At 43.1% G+C, this 16,987-nt stretch overlaps 1 protein-coding gene across 2 annotated transcripts in view; it reads right to left on the bottom strand.

Moving 5' to 3' along the window:
- Positions 1–16,987, bottom strand: part of fmnl3 (formin-like 3) — a 73,088-nt gene that overhangs the window by 3,064 nt on the left and 53,037 nt on the right. For both annotated transcript variants that reach the window (XM_080734200.1, XM_080734201.1), the window contains 9 exons: positions 16,111–16,313; positions 14,788–15,091; positions 13,929–14,009; positions 13,355–13,484; positions 12,735–12,895; positions 12,087–12,188; positions 5,085–5,177; positions 4,057–4,180; positions 2,357–2,473 (listed from right to left, as the gene is read on the bottom strand). In XM_080734200.1, coding sequence (XP_080590326.1) covers positions 2,382–2,473; positions 4,057–4,180; positions 5,085–5,177; positions 12,087–12,188; positions 12,735–12,895; positions 13,355–13,484; positions 13,929–14,009; positions 14,788–15,091; positions 16,111–16,313 — 1,290 coding nt within the window. In that variant the 3' untranslated portion in view covers positions 2,357–2,381. The remainder of the gene's footprint in view (positions 1–2,356; positions 2,474–4,056; positions 4,181–5,084; positions 5,178–12,086; positions 12,189–12,734; positions 12,896–13,354; positions 13,485–13,928; positions 14,010–14,787; positions 15,092–16,110; positions 16,314–16,987) is intronic.

Below are 16,987 nucleotides of genomic sequence, written 5' to 3'. Positions count from 1 at the left end.
TACGTACCTTTCTGCTCTGTTGCAATGCTAGACGATAGGCAATAATGTCTTCATGTCACAGTATTCTTTGTTAACTGTGTGTTGTCAATGTAAAAGCTTCACGTCAAATAAGGACGCGTATATCTAGTATAATACATCAGTGATTGGTGTGCTCCCAAAACCTTGCATTTACAAATAGTGACATTTAAGAAATAAAAATGAACTAAGCAAATGCAAGGCTTTACGAGTTTAGTTTCTTACATTCCTATTAAACAAATAATGTGGAGATAAATACAAAACAATAGAATACATATTATAGTTAGATGATAGTGGTCAACAAGCTCTTCAATTTGCCTGGCTTAATGGGTAGGCTGGCGCACAGGCAGTACTGTAGGACACACTGTAGAGTACAGTACACCAATCTATAATTATGAAAACAGACAGACTGTAATTATGTATATTTGACTTGTGCTTAGTTGTTTTTTTTCTCTGGATCCTAGAGCTTGTTGACCAAAGACATGTTCAGCACACCGCAATTGACAGTTAGCGAAGACAAAACATGGCGGACATTGTGGACGGGTGAGAGGTAGATGGACACTGGACAACATGCAACACAGAGGAGGGGGAGAGGGTGCTGTTGGTGGTGGTGGTGGGCCTGCAAGATACCGTTATATACAGGAATCCAATGACTGACTATAAAACTGCCAAGGTAAGGCTCCTTTCCTGAGAGAAAGAGTTGGTAGAAATGTCAGATTTCACAATATTTGCAGTTTTGCTGGCCGTTTCACTCAGGAGGCGATGGATGTGTTGGAAGTTCTGTGGTTGATGACTTCGATACGGTAGCGGAAGCGTTTGACGATCTACAGTAGGTGTCTGACACTATAGTAAAGCAGTGGTTCTCAAAGTGGCGACCAAATGGACCCTTACAGTGCACTCTGAAAGTGCACAAATGCACGTTCGTTCACTCTCGGAGTTCCTGGGGTTCCTTGAAATAGAAAATATTTAAAGGAGTAGTTCACCCTATGATGCCTTGGCAATATACCTGAGGCAATAATGTGATGACCGGCGGAGTCTCTGTCTCCTATTGACCGATGACCCGGTCATCAAATTATTGGCTTAGGAATGCGACAAAAGCAATAAAAATCTCCACGAATTCAAGGCTTCATTGGGTGAGTACTGTAATTGACAGAAATAAAGTAATTTACGAACCACTGTAGTGAAGCAATTCTCTCTGCCGTAAAGCATCTCGTTTGTTTAATGCTGTGGTTCTCAAAGTGGATTCCAGGGACTCTGAGGGTTCCTTTATGGGAGTCTAAATTGACCCGTACAAGTCTGTAACTCTGACAGTGTACAAATCTGGAACCAAAAGAACCCTAACGGGTTCATTTGGTTCCATTTGAACTTGCTGTCAGAGTTAAGGGGAGACCTTGAAACGTTAAAAGTTTGAGAAACACTGGTTTAATGCATTTGAAGCGCTAGCTGAAGCAGCTGACATCACTGTAGCAGGCAGCACACAGCAGCTGGAGGGCCAAGCGGGCCATAGCTTCAGCCAGGGCTACCTTCCTTCCTTACCCTCTCTTAGTTGTGCCAAATACTGTCATTACTCTTCCGTTCAGCTGGAGGGGGGGTAGAACAAACAGTGGTGGTTGAGGAAAGAACAGCAGAGCCTAATCTATACTTCTTCGCACAACACTGTCGCTCGCCGGGAAAATAATTGACCTTCTGTTCTGCGCGATGCGTCGCGACAGCTATTGGTCAGTTATTTTGGGCGAGGTGACACTGTATTCACGACAAAGTATAAATTATGCTTCATGTGTTAGAGGGGAAACCAAACACCAAACAAGTTAGTCTCATGAAAGCAATTTCTGGTATTAAAACGTTACAGTTGAGCAGCCAAACCTCTTTATGCCGCCGCTGTTCAATTCAAGTTTCATGAAAGGAATGGCCGATAAGAAATGTGCCTCATTAACGCTGGCAAGCTTTACTCCATCCTCGTCATGCACAGTGCTTACGCCTGGATTATTTCATCACGCAGTGATTACACTGAAGTGTGATGCCCTATTTTGTATAAAATACGTATGCCATATGTATACAAAATAGATGCTTTCACACTTTTTTGTTGCCAGCCGTCAACTCTCTTTCATGAAAACGTGTGGGTCAAAGAGGTTTGGCTTTCGCTCCTATCCCCAAGACAACAGATAGAAGTCTTTTTGAAGTAGAACAGAAACGTTGCAACGAAACCAATGAGAGCCTTAGGTTAGTACAAGGTGGGAGTGGGAGGGGGAGGGGGGGGGGGGGTCATGGTGTGGATGACAGGGGTCATGCTTCATGCACAGTGAGTCGGCAGAGGGGGTGTCAAAGAGGACACCTGGACAACCTTGGCATTAGGGGAGGGGTAAGGGCTAGCAGTTGCCGTCTTCGCAGAGGTTGGCCTCACAGAAGAACCGTGAGCCACGCTTAGCCGTGCGGGCTGTGAAGGGCACGCTCTTCAGTACTGTTTGAGGGGGGAGGGAGAGAAGACACGTCACACCTGAAACACTGTCTGTCTGGGAGAAGGCTCACGTTACAAAACAGCCTCCATAATTGATGCGGCGGCCGTAATGTGCCCTGCGGACGCTGGAACTCAGAATTTAAGCTACAGGAAGATAAGTAACACACCCTTCCCTATGAGGGAAGAGAAACGTATAGTTCATTCTGAGAGTTTGCATCGTACAGGATGAAGCCTGACTTATGCTCCGTTGCATGACGGAAAATGACGTGCCGAAAATAGCCGGCCCACAAGTTCACAGGTCGTTGCATCCGCAGAGCGCTGTGAGATTGTACGTCGGCTGTTTTCCCTGCGCGCCGCCGCTGTGCAACGAAATATGAATCGGGCTCGTACTGTACTGCAAGTGCCTAGTAAATTGTAATAGTGAATATTGTCATGGGTGATTATGTTACAATGACTGTTACAGTGTAGCACTGCTGGGAAGAAGCATTATCAACATGATTAAAAATGCCATTGACACCAACATTTAGATTATTTTCTCTTGTGAGCGTTGATTAATGACTGAGACACACATCAGTTAGTTGAGAGACACTGTCCTGAGGCTGTGGCTGCTCCAGCAGATCCATCCGGGTCATATCTACATCTCCATGGCACACTTCTCACACCCAAGTACTAGACGACACGTACAAACTATCTACATAATTCCTGTTCAGAGTTGAGGCTCAATATACTCTACTTGGCACAGTTACACAGTGAAAATCCTCAGTGTTGATTTGACCTTTTGTACTCTGGCTTTTAAAAACATTGGTTCTTAACACTTTGGCCACCATATACACCAAAACTCGTAAAATGGTCTTTTCATTGCTTAATGTCAGACGGCCATCTGTCGTCTGATACACCCCGCAGTAAAGCAGGGACTCAATTTCCCATGAGATGAGACAGCCCGGACATCCAGTTTTCCATTCAGTGTTTCAGACCAATGGTAGAGAATTCAGAAAAGTGGATTTATCTCGGATTCTACACCCAGATTGTGTTGATCATCAAAAGACGCTTTTTTTCCAACTAAAGAACGGATCGTCGCGGGCGCATCTTTTCTTTACAAAGAGCATGTACACTCATCGTGGTCGCTTCAAAATAAGGTAAAATCTTGAAAATCGCTGGGCAGAGTTACATTTCTAAATTGTAAAAACTACCAGGCGGAAAATGTAAGCTGGGCTCCGGCTGGGGTATCCCCAGGAGTCCTTGAGGGGGTTCCAGGGTGTCCCCACAGGTAAACAATGGTTAGTTATGAACCAAATGGACCTGTAAAACTGATAAATGGACCCCTACGGGTCCATTTGGTTCCATTTGTACTTTCTCAAGAGTTAAATCAACACCGAGGATCTTTACTCATAAAAACTAAAACCCGCTGTGCCGCTACGTGCTGCCGCTGTGGTCCAGGTGCGGCGGCGTCTGCACCACATAGCACAGGGTGCACTGCAGGGGCGCCGAACAATGGAGGACCACGGTCATCTTAGGCCTGTTAGACCAACTGGGACTGCCGGGACCCACGGCGGGTCCCGGCCACGCGGCGGCGCTGCCCGGCCCACCTGTGATGATGTCCTCGATGGTGCCGTCCTTGCCCTCGTACACGGGCCGGTGGTCCTTGGCCTGCCGCTTGCGGAGCTCGGCGATGAGTTCCTGCTGCTGGTGCTTCTTCTTGTGGGCCTGGACCTGTGGGCAAGGAAAGAGATCCATTGATTGGTCGTTTGATTGATTGATTGATTTTTTAAATATATTTTAAATTTACTAGATTGTGTTATTGTATTATTGTGTGATGAAAACTTTACAGGAGTAGTTCATCGCCAAAATGACTTTTTTTCTATTGTTTACTCACGCCATGGAGACTTGAGTTCAATCATTTTTGTTGTATTTGTTGCATTCCTAAGACAACATTTTATTATAGTAAATTTACCCCCATTGATTCCGGATGGGGACCCAAATGCATTTGGGTACGGAATCAATGGTGGTAGATTTATGGTAAACAAATTATGTGTCTCCATGGCGTGAGTAATCAATAGGAAAAAAAGTCATTTTTGCGGTGAACTACTCCTTTAAGTACATTTTGATGCCACTACTTTTGTACTTTTACTCAAGTACATTTTGAATTCTGGACTTTTACTTGTATTATTATTGTATCAACTTGTAGTATTTCTGCATTGCAGAATTGACACTTTAACCCATTCAGAACGGGTACACACTATTGTGTATAATTATTTTATGCTTTAACTACTGAAAAATAGCAGCTATAAAAGCTTGTAGATCTGAGCTTGTAGATACTGAATTTCCCCCTTGGGATAATAAAGGTATCTATCTAAAGGTATCTATCTAGCTATTTTTTTTTTATCGTGAAAATTAGAATTTTTCCCCCGATTCATTAAGTCTTTTGAATCCTTTTAAGATTTATTTGAAAAACCTATGTTTCTATGTCTTCAATCTGGCCAGCCATCGTCAAAGAAAAGGTCCTGTTCACTTAGCTGGAGCTCAGATAGTCTGTTCTTGAGACACTGCTATGTCAGTGGTTCTCAAACCTTTTCATGTGAAGGACCCCCAAACTGATATGTATTTTGAACTGTACCTTGGGGTTGTGCTGCTTGGCCTCCTGAGCCAGTAGCTTTTCTCTCATGGCTTCCTCCTGCTTCTTCCTCTGCTCATTGTCCGCCACTGCATCCTGTACAACAACAGAGAACATGGAGAGCATTCAGAGACGCAAATGAGACCGACTAAACACAGTCAGCGGCCGAGCCAACCAGAGGAAACAAAGTGTCCCTTTTAGAACAGGAATCAGAGCAGAAGTTTAGCTCACAAAGGGAACACACACTTTGATGAACATTATCTGTCATCATCAATCCCTCTCTCTCTCTCTCTCTCTTTCTCTCTCTCTCTCACTCGCACACACACACACACGTAGCCTGCCCATTTTACACAACACATGCCTTCAGTTGCACACAGACACACACACATCCAAAACAAAAACAACTACAAAAGTGTGCGCCCCTCAAATTTGAAATAGTTTGTTTAAATTAGTTTAATTAGCCGTCAAGATTTTTTCCTTTTTATTATTTAAAGGCCTTCACTTATTGCACTGAACTGTTGGTGGATGTTTTTTGGGTAAAATAAAACCCCCAAAACTTTGAATCTCTGGACTTGTCAACTTTTTGGAGCCTTGGCTCTAGGTCAACCTTCACAACATACACTAAGCTCATGGACACAATGTCATTGGGGGAGCCAGATGTCAATCAACTGTAGTAAACCTCCCAAGTTCTGCGAGGGGGTGGGACTAAAACAAGGAGGAAGTGAGACAGTCTGAGGAAAAGTAGATGTTTTCTTTTTAACTATGTTTAGACCTGCTACCTCTCCCTTCAACCACAAATAAGCCCTAAACATCTCATTGATGTGAAAGGCTGGGCGGCACAAGATAAATGCTTCAAGATAAACACTTCACAATCTGATGAATATTAGACTTTTATTTTGTGTGGTGGTCACATGTGTACTGACTCCAGCAAGCCAGATGTAATTAGGTTGATTGAGAACATGCAGGCTCAGAAATCCCCTTTGACCATTTTGTTTGTTTCTTCTGTTGTGGCTGTCTGTCAGTAAATATCTTGCTGCCAACCACCTCAGTAATGATCCAGTGCTTATATTTGTATTATTCTGTCAATTGAATTGTATTTCTACGTTTCATTAGGCTAAGGCTGGACTCACACACATGCGTGAAACACCTTCTCCGTATCGTCTGAGAATGGCCACTGGGTGCGCCGTACTAATGCATTGTCAATGGAAGGTTGTTTGGTTTTTTGTCGTTGCCGTGTCTCTAGCTCAACCGCAGCCTGTCTTTTGGCCAAGAGACACGGCAACGACAAAACACCAAACAACCTTCCATTGACAATGCATTAGTACGGCGCCCCCAGTGGCCATTCTCAGACAATACGGAGAAGATGTTTCACGCAAATGTCTGTACAGCGCCTAATAGTGGAGCGGCGTAGCTCTTGAAACATGACAAATCGTTCAATTTTGCGATAAAAGCGCCAAACTTGGTAGATATGTTGATTGATATATTAGAAACAAATCTGGATATCTGGCCATCAAAAATTTTGATTTTTCAAAATGGCCACTAGCGGTTTGTTAAACCTTCCTAAATCACCCTCTAGGAGTGACAGTTTTAGTGATAGGAAGCTGAAATGTTGCATGCTGTGTGTGCATGTTCATGTCAATTGGTTAAAAGGGGGTGTGGCAATGGGAGTGGCCTATCATAAAAAGGTGCATAACTTTGATATAGATGCACAGATTTGCACAAAATGTTGTGCACCCGGTTGTGGGTTTGAATCTTGGTCGTGGGATTTATTTATTTTTGGCCTTTGCAAGGCGAGGAGTATGGAGGCAGCCCACCTCCCTCCTCACGCTGTTTTAGCTCTTGTAGGAGCTGAACAAATGTACATATTAAGCAATTTTGAATTTTTGTAAATCTTTTTTTTTTTATTTTTCCTCCAGGCGCCCTCTTTTAGCTCCGGTAGGAGAGGGAGGAGCATGGAGGAAGACTACCTCCAGAGGGAGGAGCTTAATACATTTACATAATTAATTAAAGCATTTTATTTTTATGACCTTCCTTTTCTCACATTGTTTTATTTTGTTGAGGATTATGTCTGTTATTTGAGTTGAGGGTTTATTTTGTTGAGGCATTTGGTTCACTTTTTTTATTTTGGACATACATTTTTTATTGTTTGAGTTTGTTGAGATTTGAACCTAGAACCTTTGGGTTTTAAACCCCTAACCTTATTGTTTGAGCCACGCTGGCACATGAATGTCAGAGAAGCAAGTGCAAATGATACTTCACCTTGTATAGGTTAGATAGACAGGGAAAAGGCAGCCTTGAACTCACAACCCCTGGTTTCCATAGCATGCATCTTACCTCTGTACCATCATGGTTTGTTCACAACTTCTTTGTACTATTCAGCAAAAGACTAGAGCCAGGCACAAACAGAAAAATCTCATACTTTTTTGAAATGTAAGACATCTCAGGTGTGTCATAATGAAGCCTGATCATCAGCGGATGTATCAGTGTATTCAGTCATTCTGTCAGGGGGAGAGGTGTTTGCTGTGGATTTTTATCTTTTGACCGGCCACCTCCTCCTTCAATATCAAATATAACATCGAACTCCTCCTTAGTGTGAAAAGCATGGTGGTGCAAGTGAAAAGGAGATGTTCCACAACTTGAAGGTTATGGGTTTGATTCTTGGTCGTGGGATTTATTTATTTTTGGCCTTTGCAAGGCGAGGAGCATGGAGGCAGCCCACCTCCCTCCTCACACTGTTTTAGCTCTAGTAAGAGCTGAATAAATGTACATATTTTTTTATTTTTTTAAGCTTTTTTTTGTGATTTTTCCTCCAGACACCCTCTTTTAGCTCCGGTAGGAGAGGGAGGAGCATGGAGGAAAACCACCTCCAGAGGGAGGAGCTTAATACATTTAAATAATTAAAGCATTTTAATTTTATGACCTTTCTTTTCTCACATTGTTTTATTCTTATTCTTTGAGGAATTTGTCTCTTATTTGAGTTATTTTTTTGAGGCATTTGGAGCAGTTTATATTTTGAGGCATTTGGATCAGTTTATTTAAACACACTTGATTTTTATTGTTTGAGTTTGTTGAGATTTGAACCTAGAACCTTTGTATTATAAACCCCTAACCTCATTGTTTGAGCCACGCTGGCACATGGATGTAAGAGAAGCAAGTGCCAATGATACTTAACCTTGTATAGGTTAGATAGACAGGGAAAAGGCAGCCTTGAACTCACAACTCCTGGTTCCTAAAGCATGCATCTTACCTCTGTACCACCATGGTTCATTCTAATACTTCTATTTTGTACTATTCAGCAAAAGACTAGAGCCAGGCACAAACTAGGGAAAAATCTTGTACTTTTTTTTAAATGTAAGACGTTTCAGTCTGAGTTTTGAACTTACAATCCCTGATTGCAAGGCATGTATCTTACCACTGTACCACCAAGGGGCATAACCTGATAGTTATATAGGGTGATCTTCACTGAAAGCTTAGAGCCAGGCACAGAAATCTCAGGGGTGTAATGAACCCTGGCCTGATCATCAGAGGATTCCGTCATTCTGTCAGGGGGAGAGGTGTTTGCTGTGGATTTTTATCTTTTGACCGGCCACCTCCTCCTTCAACCTCAAATATAACCTTTAACTCCTCATTAGCACGAAAGGCATGGTGGTGCAAGTGGAAAGGAGAAGTTCCACAACTTAAAGGTTGTGGGTTTGAATCTTAGTTAGTTAGTTGGTCGTGGGATTTATTTATTTTTGGCCTTTGCAAGGTGAGGAGCATGGAGGCAGCCCACCTCCCTCCTTGCTCTGTTTTAGCTCTAGTAGGAGCTGAATAAACGTATATTAAGCACGTTTTTTTTGTTTTGTTTTTTTACACTTTTTTTTGTGATTTTCCCTCCAGACACCCTCTTTTAGCTCCGGTAGGATAGGGAGGGGCATGGAGGAAGACCACCTCCAGAGGGAGGAGCTTAAGAAATGTACGTAATTAATTAAAGCATTTTATTTTTATAACCTTTTTTTCTCACATTGTTTTATTTTATTGGGGATTTTGTCTCGTATTTGAGTTGAGGTTTTATTTTATTGAGGGAGGCATTTGGATCAGTTTATTTAACCACAAGTTTTATATTGTTTTTGATTTTGTTGACCTTATTGTTTGAGCCACGTTGGCACATGGGAGAAGCCAGTGCGAATGATACTTCACCTCGTATAGCTTAGATAGACAGTGAAAAGGCAGCTTTGAACTAGCAAATATCTGGTTTCCAAAGCATGTATCTTACCTTTGTAACACCACAGTTCATTGTGGTGTTTGCTGTGGATTTGTATCTTTTGACCGGCCACCTCCTCCTTCAACCTCAAATATAACCTCGAACTCCTCCTTAGTGTGAAGAGCATGGTGGTGCAAATGAAAAGGAGAAGTTCCACAACTTGAAGGTTGTGAGTTTGAATCTTGGTCGTGGGATTTATTTATTTTTGGCCTTTGCAAGGCGAGGAGCGTGGAGGCAGCCCACCTCCCTCCTCACGCTCTGTTTTAGCTCTAGTAGGAGCTGAATAAATGTATATTAAGCAAGTTTCTTTTTTTTTTTAAGCTTTTGTTTGTGATTTTCCCTCCAGACACCCTCTTTTAGCTCCGGTAGAAGAGGGAGGAGCATGGAGGAAGACCACCTCCAGAGGGAGGAGCTTAAGACATTTACATAATTAATTCAATAATTTTATTTTTATGACCTTTCTTTTCTCACGTTGTTTTATTTTATAGAGGACTGTGTCTCTTATTTCAGTTAAGGTTTTATTTTATTGAGGCATTTGGATCAGTTTATTTAACCACACAAGTTTTTTTTTTTTCTTTTTTTTTTTTTAGTTTTGAACCTAGAACCTTTGTGTTATAAACACCTGACCTTATTGTTTGAGCCACGCTGGCACATGGGAGAAGCCAGTGCGAATGATACTTCACCTTGTATAGTTTAGATAGACAGTGAAAAGGCAGCTTTGAACTCACAATATCTCGTTTCCAAAGCATGCATCTTACCTTTGTACCACGACGGTTCATTCTTAACTAGTTCTATTCCCGTACTCTGCAGCAAAAGACTAGAGCCAGGCACAAACTTGGGAAAAATCTCACTTTTTTAAACTTAAATACTCCTCAGTTTGGTTTTGAACTCACAATCCCTGTTAGCAAGGCACGTATCTTACCACTGTACCACCATGGGCCATAATCAGCTAGTTCTATTGCATGATCTTCACTAAAAGATTAGAGCGAGGCACAAACTTGGGAGAAAAAAATCCTTTTTTGAATCAAGAGACTTCCCAGTCTGAGTTTTGAAGTCACAATGTCTGCTTTAGATTTATTTTACCACTGTATCACCATGGTTTATATGTTTGTGACAACAAATTACTTAAAGTGGGGTCATATGCAAAGTGACGATCTTGCAAAAGGTGGTTTTGAACTATCGCTTGAGGCTCTGTTCTTTCAGTTCTGTACCTTACCACTGTACCACCACCTGATTGCTTTTTGGTGAAAGATTAGAGCCAGGTACAAACTTGAAAAAAAAAACACTTATCCTGGCTTGGTTTTGAAAACGTAACATTTGGTTTTGAAAGCATCAGAGTCATTTTTGAACCAGCATTTTAGGTTATGTTTTTAGTTTGATTAATGTTTAAGTAATTGTGTACCTTCTGAGCTGAGCTGCTGCTTACAAACCCATGACTTAACATTTGAGCCACGCTGACCTACAAGCTATGATCGAGCAGGAAATACTTGACCTTTTAAGTTTAAGGAATAGGGCCAATGTCTTGGGACATTTTCTGCTTTATTTGACAGTGACAGTGAGAAAATAACAGCAGGCAAATGGTTTCGGAATGAGTCTGTCATGCAGCAAAGGGCCTCGGGTTCAGATTCGAACCTATTCTGGGCATTGCATAAGAGGCAAACATTAGGCCAAAATAAACAAAGTTTTGCTGAAAATAGCACACCTACAACGTGCTGCAACGCGACAAGTTTGTCTTAGTGGTTGAATTGACGAATGAAACCTACAGTGGCTGCAGTGTTTTTAAAATGTATATCATTATCACTGTCAAATCATGCCTGGGAGATATGAAAAGTGGAAAGATCATCTCTGTGCACCTGTCATCTTTAGATTGCAAATTAATGCTTGCAATCTATAACACTGTGACAGCTAACTGAAATCGAACAACGGGAGCTGAGAGCAAGATTGTGTGCAAGCTTGTGTGCGTGTGTACTGTATGTGTGCGTGTGCACGTGCGCGTGAATGTCCATGAGTGCGTGCATGTGTGTAATTGACGAAACAGAACTGAAACTGGGATGTTAAAAAAACACCCAATCAGTAAATATCATTATGCTTTTGTCCCTTCCAGGTCACCATCTATATGTGCACAATCATACATGCAAATATACACAACACAACAACACAAAGACACTGACAGAACACATTTCCTCGAGCAGCTCCCATAAATCCAGACCCAGAACAATCTCAGGAAGCGTGTTGTGTGACGGGACAGGGCGGAGCTGTCCGGGGGTAACGGAGGGGGGGGGCAGTCTAAACACTACAGCTGGGGCTGCTAAAGGCCAAGCCCAGCTGGTCCTTCCTGTTATTTGGCCTCTGCCTCCACCAGGCCATGTCCTGTGGCACACGCACGCACGCACGCACGCACGCACGCACACACGCACGCACGCACGCACGCACGCACGCACGCACGCACACACACACACACAGCCCTGGGTCTGCTCTTCTCTGTGCGGAAGCAGAGGGACCACACCCTGATGAATCCTGGGAAATGGACCCACAGAACCACAGAGAGGAAGGGCCCGCACACTTCACATTTCGGTTCGGGGTCGCGCGCTGAAAATAGCAGACTTACGAGCATCGCGGACGCGACGCGCTGTGAGCTTGTAAGTCTGCTACTTGTTGGTGATGCGTGACGAAGCATCATAGGCTTAACACCCGCATGTGTGGAATGGAACTGACCATATAGCGACTGCCCCTGGGAAATGAGATGTTGTTGCTATCCTCACCTTGTAGGCCTTGATGAAGCGCACAAACACCGGGAAGAAGACGGAGGGAGGAGTCGTCTTGGCACTTTCTCCGAAGTAGTCCACCACGTGACCGAAGGCTTCCTGAAATTGGGGAAGAGGACAGCAATGAGTGGCACTAATTTAGCAAATGTGCCAACTGGGGTTAGAGCATTCATTCTCAAAGTGGGGTCAGGGGTCCTTAAGTGGGTCCCCATCACTTTATCCATTTACACGCTGGCTATTAATTCAAAAATAGCAGATATACAAGTTCACGGCACGTCACTACGTGCCGTGCTGAAAGACGCGAGAAAATACTACAAGCTCACAATGCGTCGCATCACAACCCGTTGAGAGCTTGTAGATCTGACATTTTCAAATGGCTGAAATGTATAAGACTGAAGTGGTTAATGTATGTTTTGTAATAATAATCACAATCTGCAAAGTAACGGTAGCTAAAGTTTTTATATGATTGTAGCAGAGAAAAAGTGCAATACATTCTAGCAGAAACTGGAAAACTGGAAATACTCCAGTAAAGTAAAACTACCTTAAAATTGCACTCAAAAGCACAACACTTGAGTAAAGGCAATGAGATACTTTCCACCACCAGCGCCGGTGGTAGGTTAGTGTGGTGGTGAGTGATCAGAATACCTCTGCTGTCTTGGCGTCCTTCTGCAGCTTGTCCAGCTGTGCATCGCTGGTCTGGAGGAAGCCCTTGAGAACCGAGTGGTCGTGGAGACTGCACTCCCTCCTGATCAGCTCCATGCCCTTACCCAGCTCCTTCACATCCAGCAGCACGTTCTCCAGGGACACTGGACACACACACACACACACACACACACACACACACACACACACACACACACACACACACACACACACAATCAAAGAGAGAATCACAGTGTTACTAATGTATCTGCAGTACAAGTAGGATTTGGTGCTGTTTTCATTGCTATTTTTCTATACACTTTTGTGCTTTCTATACGTATTATTCTGTGCTCCTGTAACGCCCTTGAATTATGAGTTATCTCCTATTCTATCCTGCACACGCACACGCACGCACACACACACACACACACACACACACACACACACACACACACACACACACACACACACACACAAAAACATCCTAGCGAAGATAATACGTTTTACGGACGGTTCTCAACCTTTTTCTTTCCTCAAACGCCTCATTGGACTGCAGAGTTAAGGAAAAAAGTCCACTTGAACATATTGAAACATCTTTTTCTGTTTTTCTTCTCAAAACCAACCTGCTGCAGCTTTCTCAACAAAGTGCAGTTCATTGTAGAAGTTGGCCAGCTCTGTGTACTTCTCCTTCACAATAAGAGCTATGTAGTGGAGCAGGGTCATCTTCCTGTCCGTAGACTTAGTGTCCAGCAGCTGTGGACATGAAGAGAATGCAGAACAACATCAGCCAGTGAAATATGCTTCATATATAAACTCTAGCTGTTCTATTTAGTTGTTGTTGGATAAGATTTTGTCCACAATTCCTTGCTGTATTTATGTTGGTACCATAGAAGGGATAATAGCCAAAACATTCATCAAAATACATTTTTTCCTACATTCGTAATTGTGTAGACTTCTTGTAAATTAAGTAATGCAGACATTTAACAATAATATAACTCTTGAGAGTATAAAAACCAAAGGGTCCATTTGGTTTCATTTTAAGCCCTCAAGAGTTATTTGGTTACCAACTCTCCATCTAGCTGGGGACTACCTGGAACCCCCTCACGGACCACTGGTGGTCCCCGTATAACTGGTTGAAAACCACTGTTCTAGACGTATTATTGAGATAAACAGTTGAATGTCCTACTTCCTACTTACCAGATCGAGACTTTGTAATTTGAAGCCGTACACGCAGCCTCTTTTGCTGCTGTTCATGTAGTTTCCCAAGGCTAAGATGATCTGCACGGAGGAGACGATAAAGAAGATGAAGAATGAACATGTATATCATTGTTTTTTGGCACTTTTCTGCCTTTATTCTCATAGCACAGTGTAGACTATGGTGACAGGAAACAGGGAGTGACACGCAGCAAAGGTCATCGGGATCTGGAATCAAACCTACGACTCTCTGTCAGGTTGCATCAGAGCCTATGTTGCATGCGGCATAACCGTTAGGCCATCGGTACGCAGAAGAACATCAAAGCACTACAATGTCAATACCGCACATACTGTAACATCAAAGGGCGAACACCAGATTTCAGAAAGAAATAGGGTGTGGCAAAAAATAAGTTACCATGGCCCCATTTCTAAAATAGCTCTCAACGTGTCACTTGGCAACGCGTTGAGAGCTTGTAGATAGCTTGTAGATAGCTTGTAGATAGAGCTTGTAGATATTTTCACTATTTGTTTTGGGGGGGGGGGGGGGGGGGAATGTTTGAAAATGTTTTCCTATGATCACATTCCCAAAATTGGGATACCACGTTGAAAGTGTTTAATAAATGAATGGTTGCACACAATAAAACACAAATGATAACATGTTACATGTACTGTAGATGGACAGACATCGATTGATGATCAATGAATCTACAAAAACAAGTTGGGGACAATATGCATAAAATAACAGAATTTAAGGTTAAATGTGAACCAAAGGAGGTGGCAATTGCCATCCCTTGATGCACCCAAATGACGCCCCTGGTGCACACGACCCTATCCCGGCACAAGTCTAAACACGTCGTCTTACCTCCAGCATTTTCTTCATCTTCGGCGAGGACTTCACCGAGCCGGACGCCGCGATGATGGCGTTGAGCTGCGGCGTGAGCATGCTGACGCTGTCGGCGAAGTTCCCCACGAAGGTGATGATGTTCATCCGCTGCGTGAGCCGCTCGATCTTGCTGAAGAGCAGCATGAAGCGGTCCTCCTCGGCCAGCATGTCCAGCGGGCGCCGCTCGCGCTCGTACTGGCGCATGATCTTGGTCTCCGCCTCCGTGGGCAGGAAGCGCATCAGGCACTCCACAAAGTCCACGGGCAAGGCCTTCAGGTCGAACCTGAGGAGGGAAGACGCGTGGCGGGTTATTAGTCGAGTCAGCATTTAAGCGTGGTCGAGTCTGCGTTTATTTAAAGGTGCACACAGTCCCACCAAGTGTCTCAGAACGCCTTATATCATTGCTGTCGGACAGAACCATCCTATCTTCATATTTTAACTGTTTGGTGTTTTTTTTCTCGTAATTTAATGCCCTGCTTACAGCGTCAAACAAAAGAATCAAAAGCAGCAGATCCACATGCTCGAACCGAGGCACCAAGCAGTGCGCTTTGCGCTTGTAGATCTGCTACTTTTGAATTTGAATCCCAAACAGTTTTGGACACACAAGTTTTCCCCCCGACAGAGATGATAGTAAAATGTGACAGATCAATAAAACAGAAAGCAATATATATATATATATATATATATATATATATATATATATATATATATATATATATATATATATATATATATAGACCTATATACTTTTTTTTTTTTTTTTTTTACTATTTAGACCTGGAAAGCATCTGTATCACTTTCGTTTTTAACCTCTTTAAACATTATTTTAAACTTTAGCTATTAAAAATTGTGGAGCAGATTTATATACATGTATTTTTAAAGCAAACATTTGTAACTCAAATCTTTCTTTCTCTGGGTCCCGGGAGCCAAATATATTGAGATGGGGGGTCCGCGGCCAAATACATAATTCTAGGTGTCCTTGACATTAAAAAGCTTGAGGGCCACTGATATAGAAACATATGTTTTTCAGAAAACCATCAGGATTTAGAAGGCATTTTCGGGGGCGCCTGGTGGCCTAGTGGACCAGGCGCATACCATATAGGCATTGCCATTTCGGCATCAATGCCTGTCGGCGTTGCCGGTTCGATTCCTGATCCGGCCGACCTTTGCCGCATGTCACTCCCTGTCTCTCCCCCATTTCCTGTCAGTCTACTGTCCTATCCAATAAAGGCAAAAAGCCCAAAAACAAATCTTAAAAAAAAAAAGAAGGCATTTTTGTGTTGCAGTGGGAAGGTTGCATACTTCTCTATGGCCTTGCAGATCTCCTCGCTGCTCTTGTGGGCCTTGCGCAGCGTGATGGCCAGGTTCTTGGAGCGGTTGGCGTCCAGCAGGTTGACCTTGTTGACGGCCTTCTGGGCCACCTTGCTCTTAGTGCAGGGGTGCTCTACGATGGGACCCTGGGCTCTGGTCTTAAACAGCTCCTCAAACCTCTCCAGATCCAACTCCTGCACAGCACCATGGGAGAGATGATAGACAACACCTTCATCAATATATATGTGGCCGAGAGAGTCGCAGCCCCAGCCTGAAGCGTCAAAAGTCTAGTATCTGCCCTCGTTCCATAAGGATATCCCTTTGGAGTAATGGTTAAGATATTGGACTTTCACGCAGGAAAAGTCAGGTTGGTTTCGAAGCCGGGTGGGGAGGTTCGGATCACCTCCGTTACATTGGTGCCGTGACCCGGATCCGACCCGACCCCTTTGACCCGAGGAGGTCAAAGGGGCGTGAGTGTGGTGGAGAAGCTTCAAAAGTCTAGTATCTGCCCTCATTCCATAGGGATATCCCTTTGGAGTAATGGTTAAGATATTGGACTTTCACGTGGGAGACCTGGGTTTGAAGCCGGGTGGGGAGGTTTGGATCACCTCTGTTACATAAATATACACATATATATATATTTTTTTACATTCTCTAATTGTGAAAAAAAGTTGTAGATTTTTCGTCATAGTTTTAGTCTACAAAATCAACACAGGCACATGACAACAGCAGCGTGATTGTTTCATTATCTAAGAGGGAAAGAAAGATGCGCGAGCGCATGTGTCGGAGAGATCAAAGACAACTCCAGTAATTGTGTTTGTTTTCACCCTTACCCTCTGTTTAATCTGCTTTAAGTCTGGTTTATATT

This window comes from Nannobrachium achirus (genome assembly GCF_963921795.1).
Source record: "Nannobrachium achirus genome assembly, chromosome: 9".
Taxonomy (NCBI): domain Eukaryota; kingdom Metazoa; phylum Chordata; class Actinopteri; order Myctophiformes; family Myctophidae; genus Nannobrachium; species Nannobrachium achirus.
This window is presented reverse-complemented; position numbering and strand designations above follow the sequence as displayed.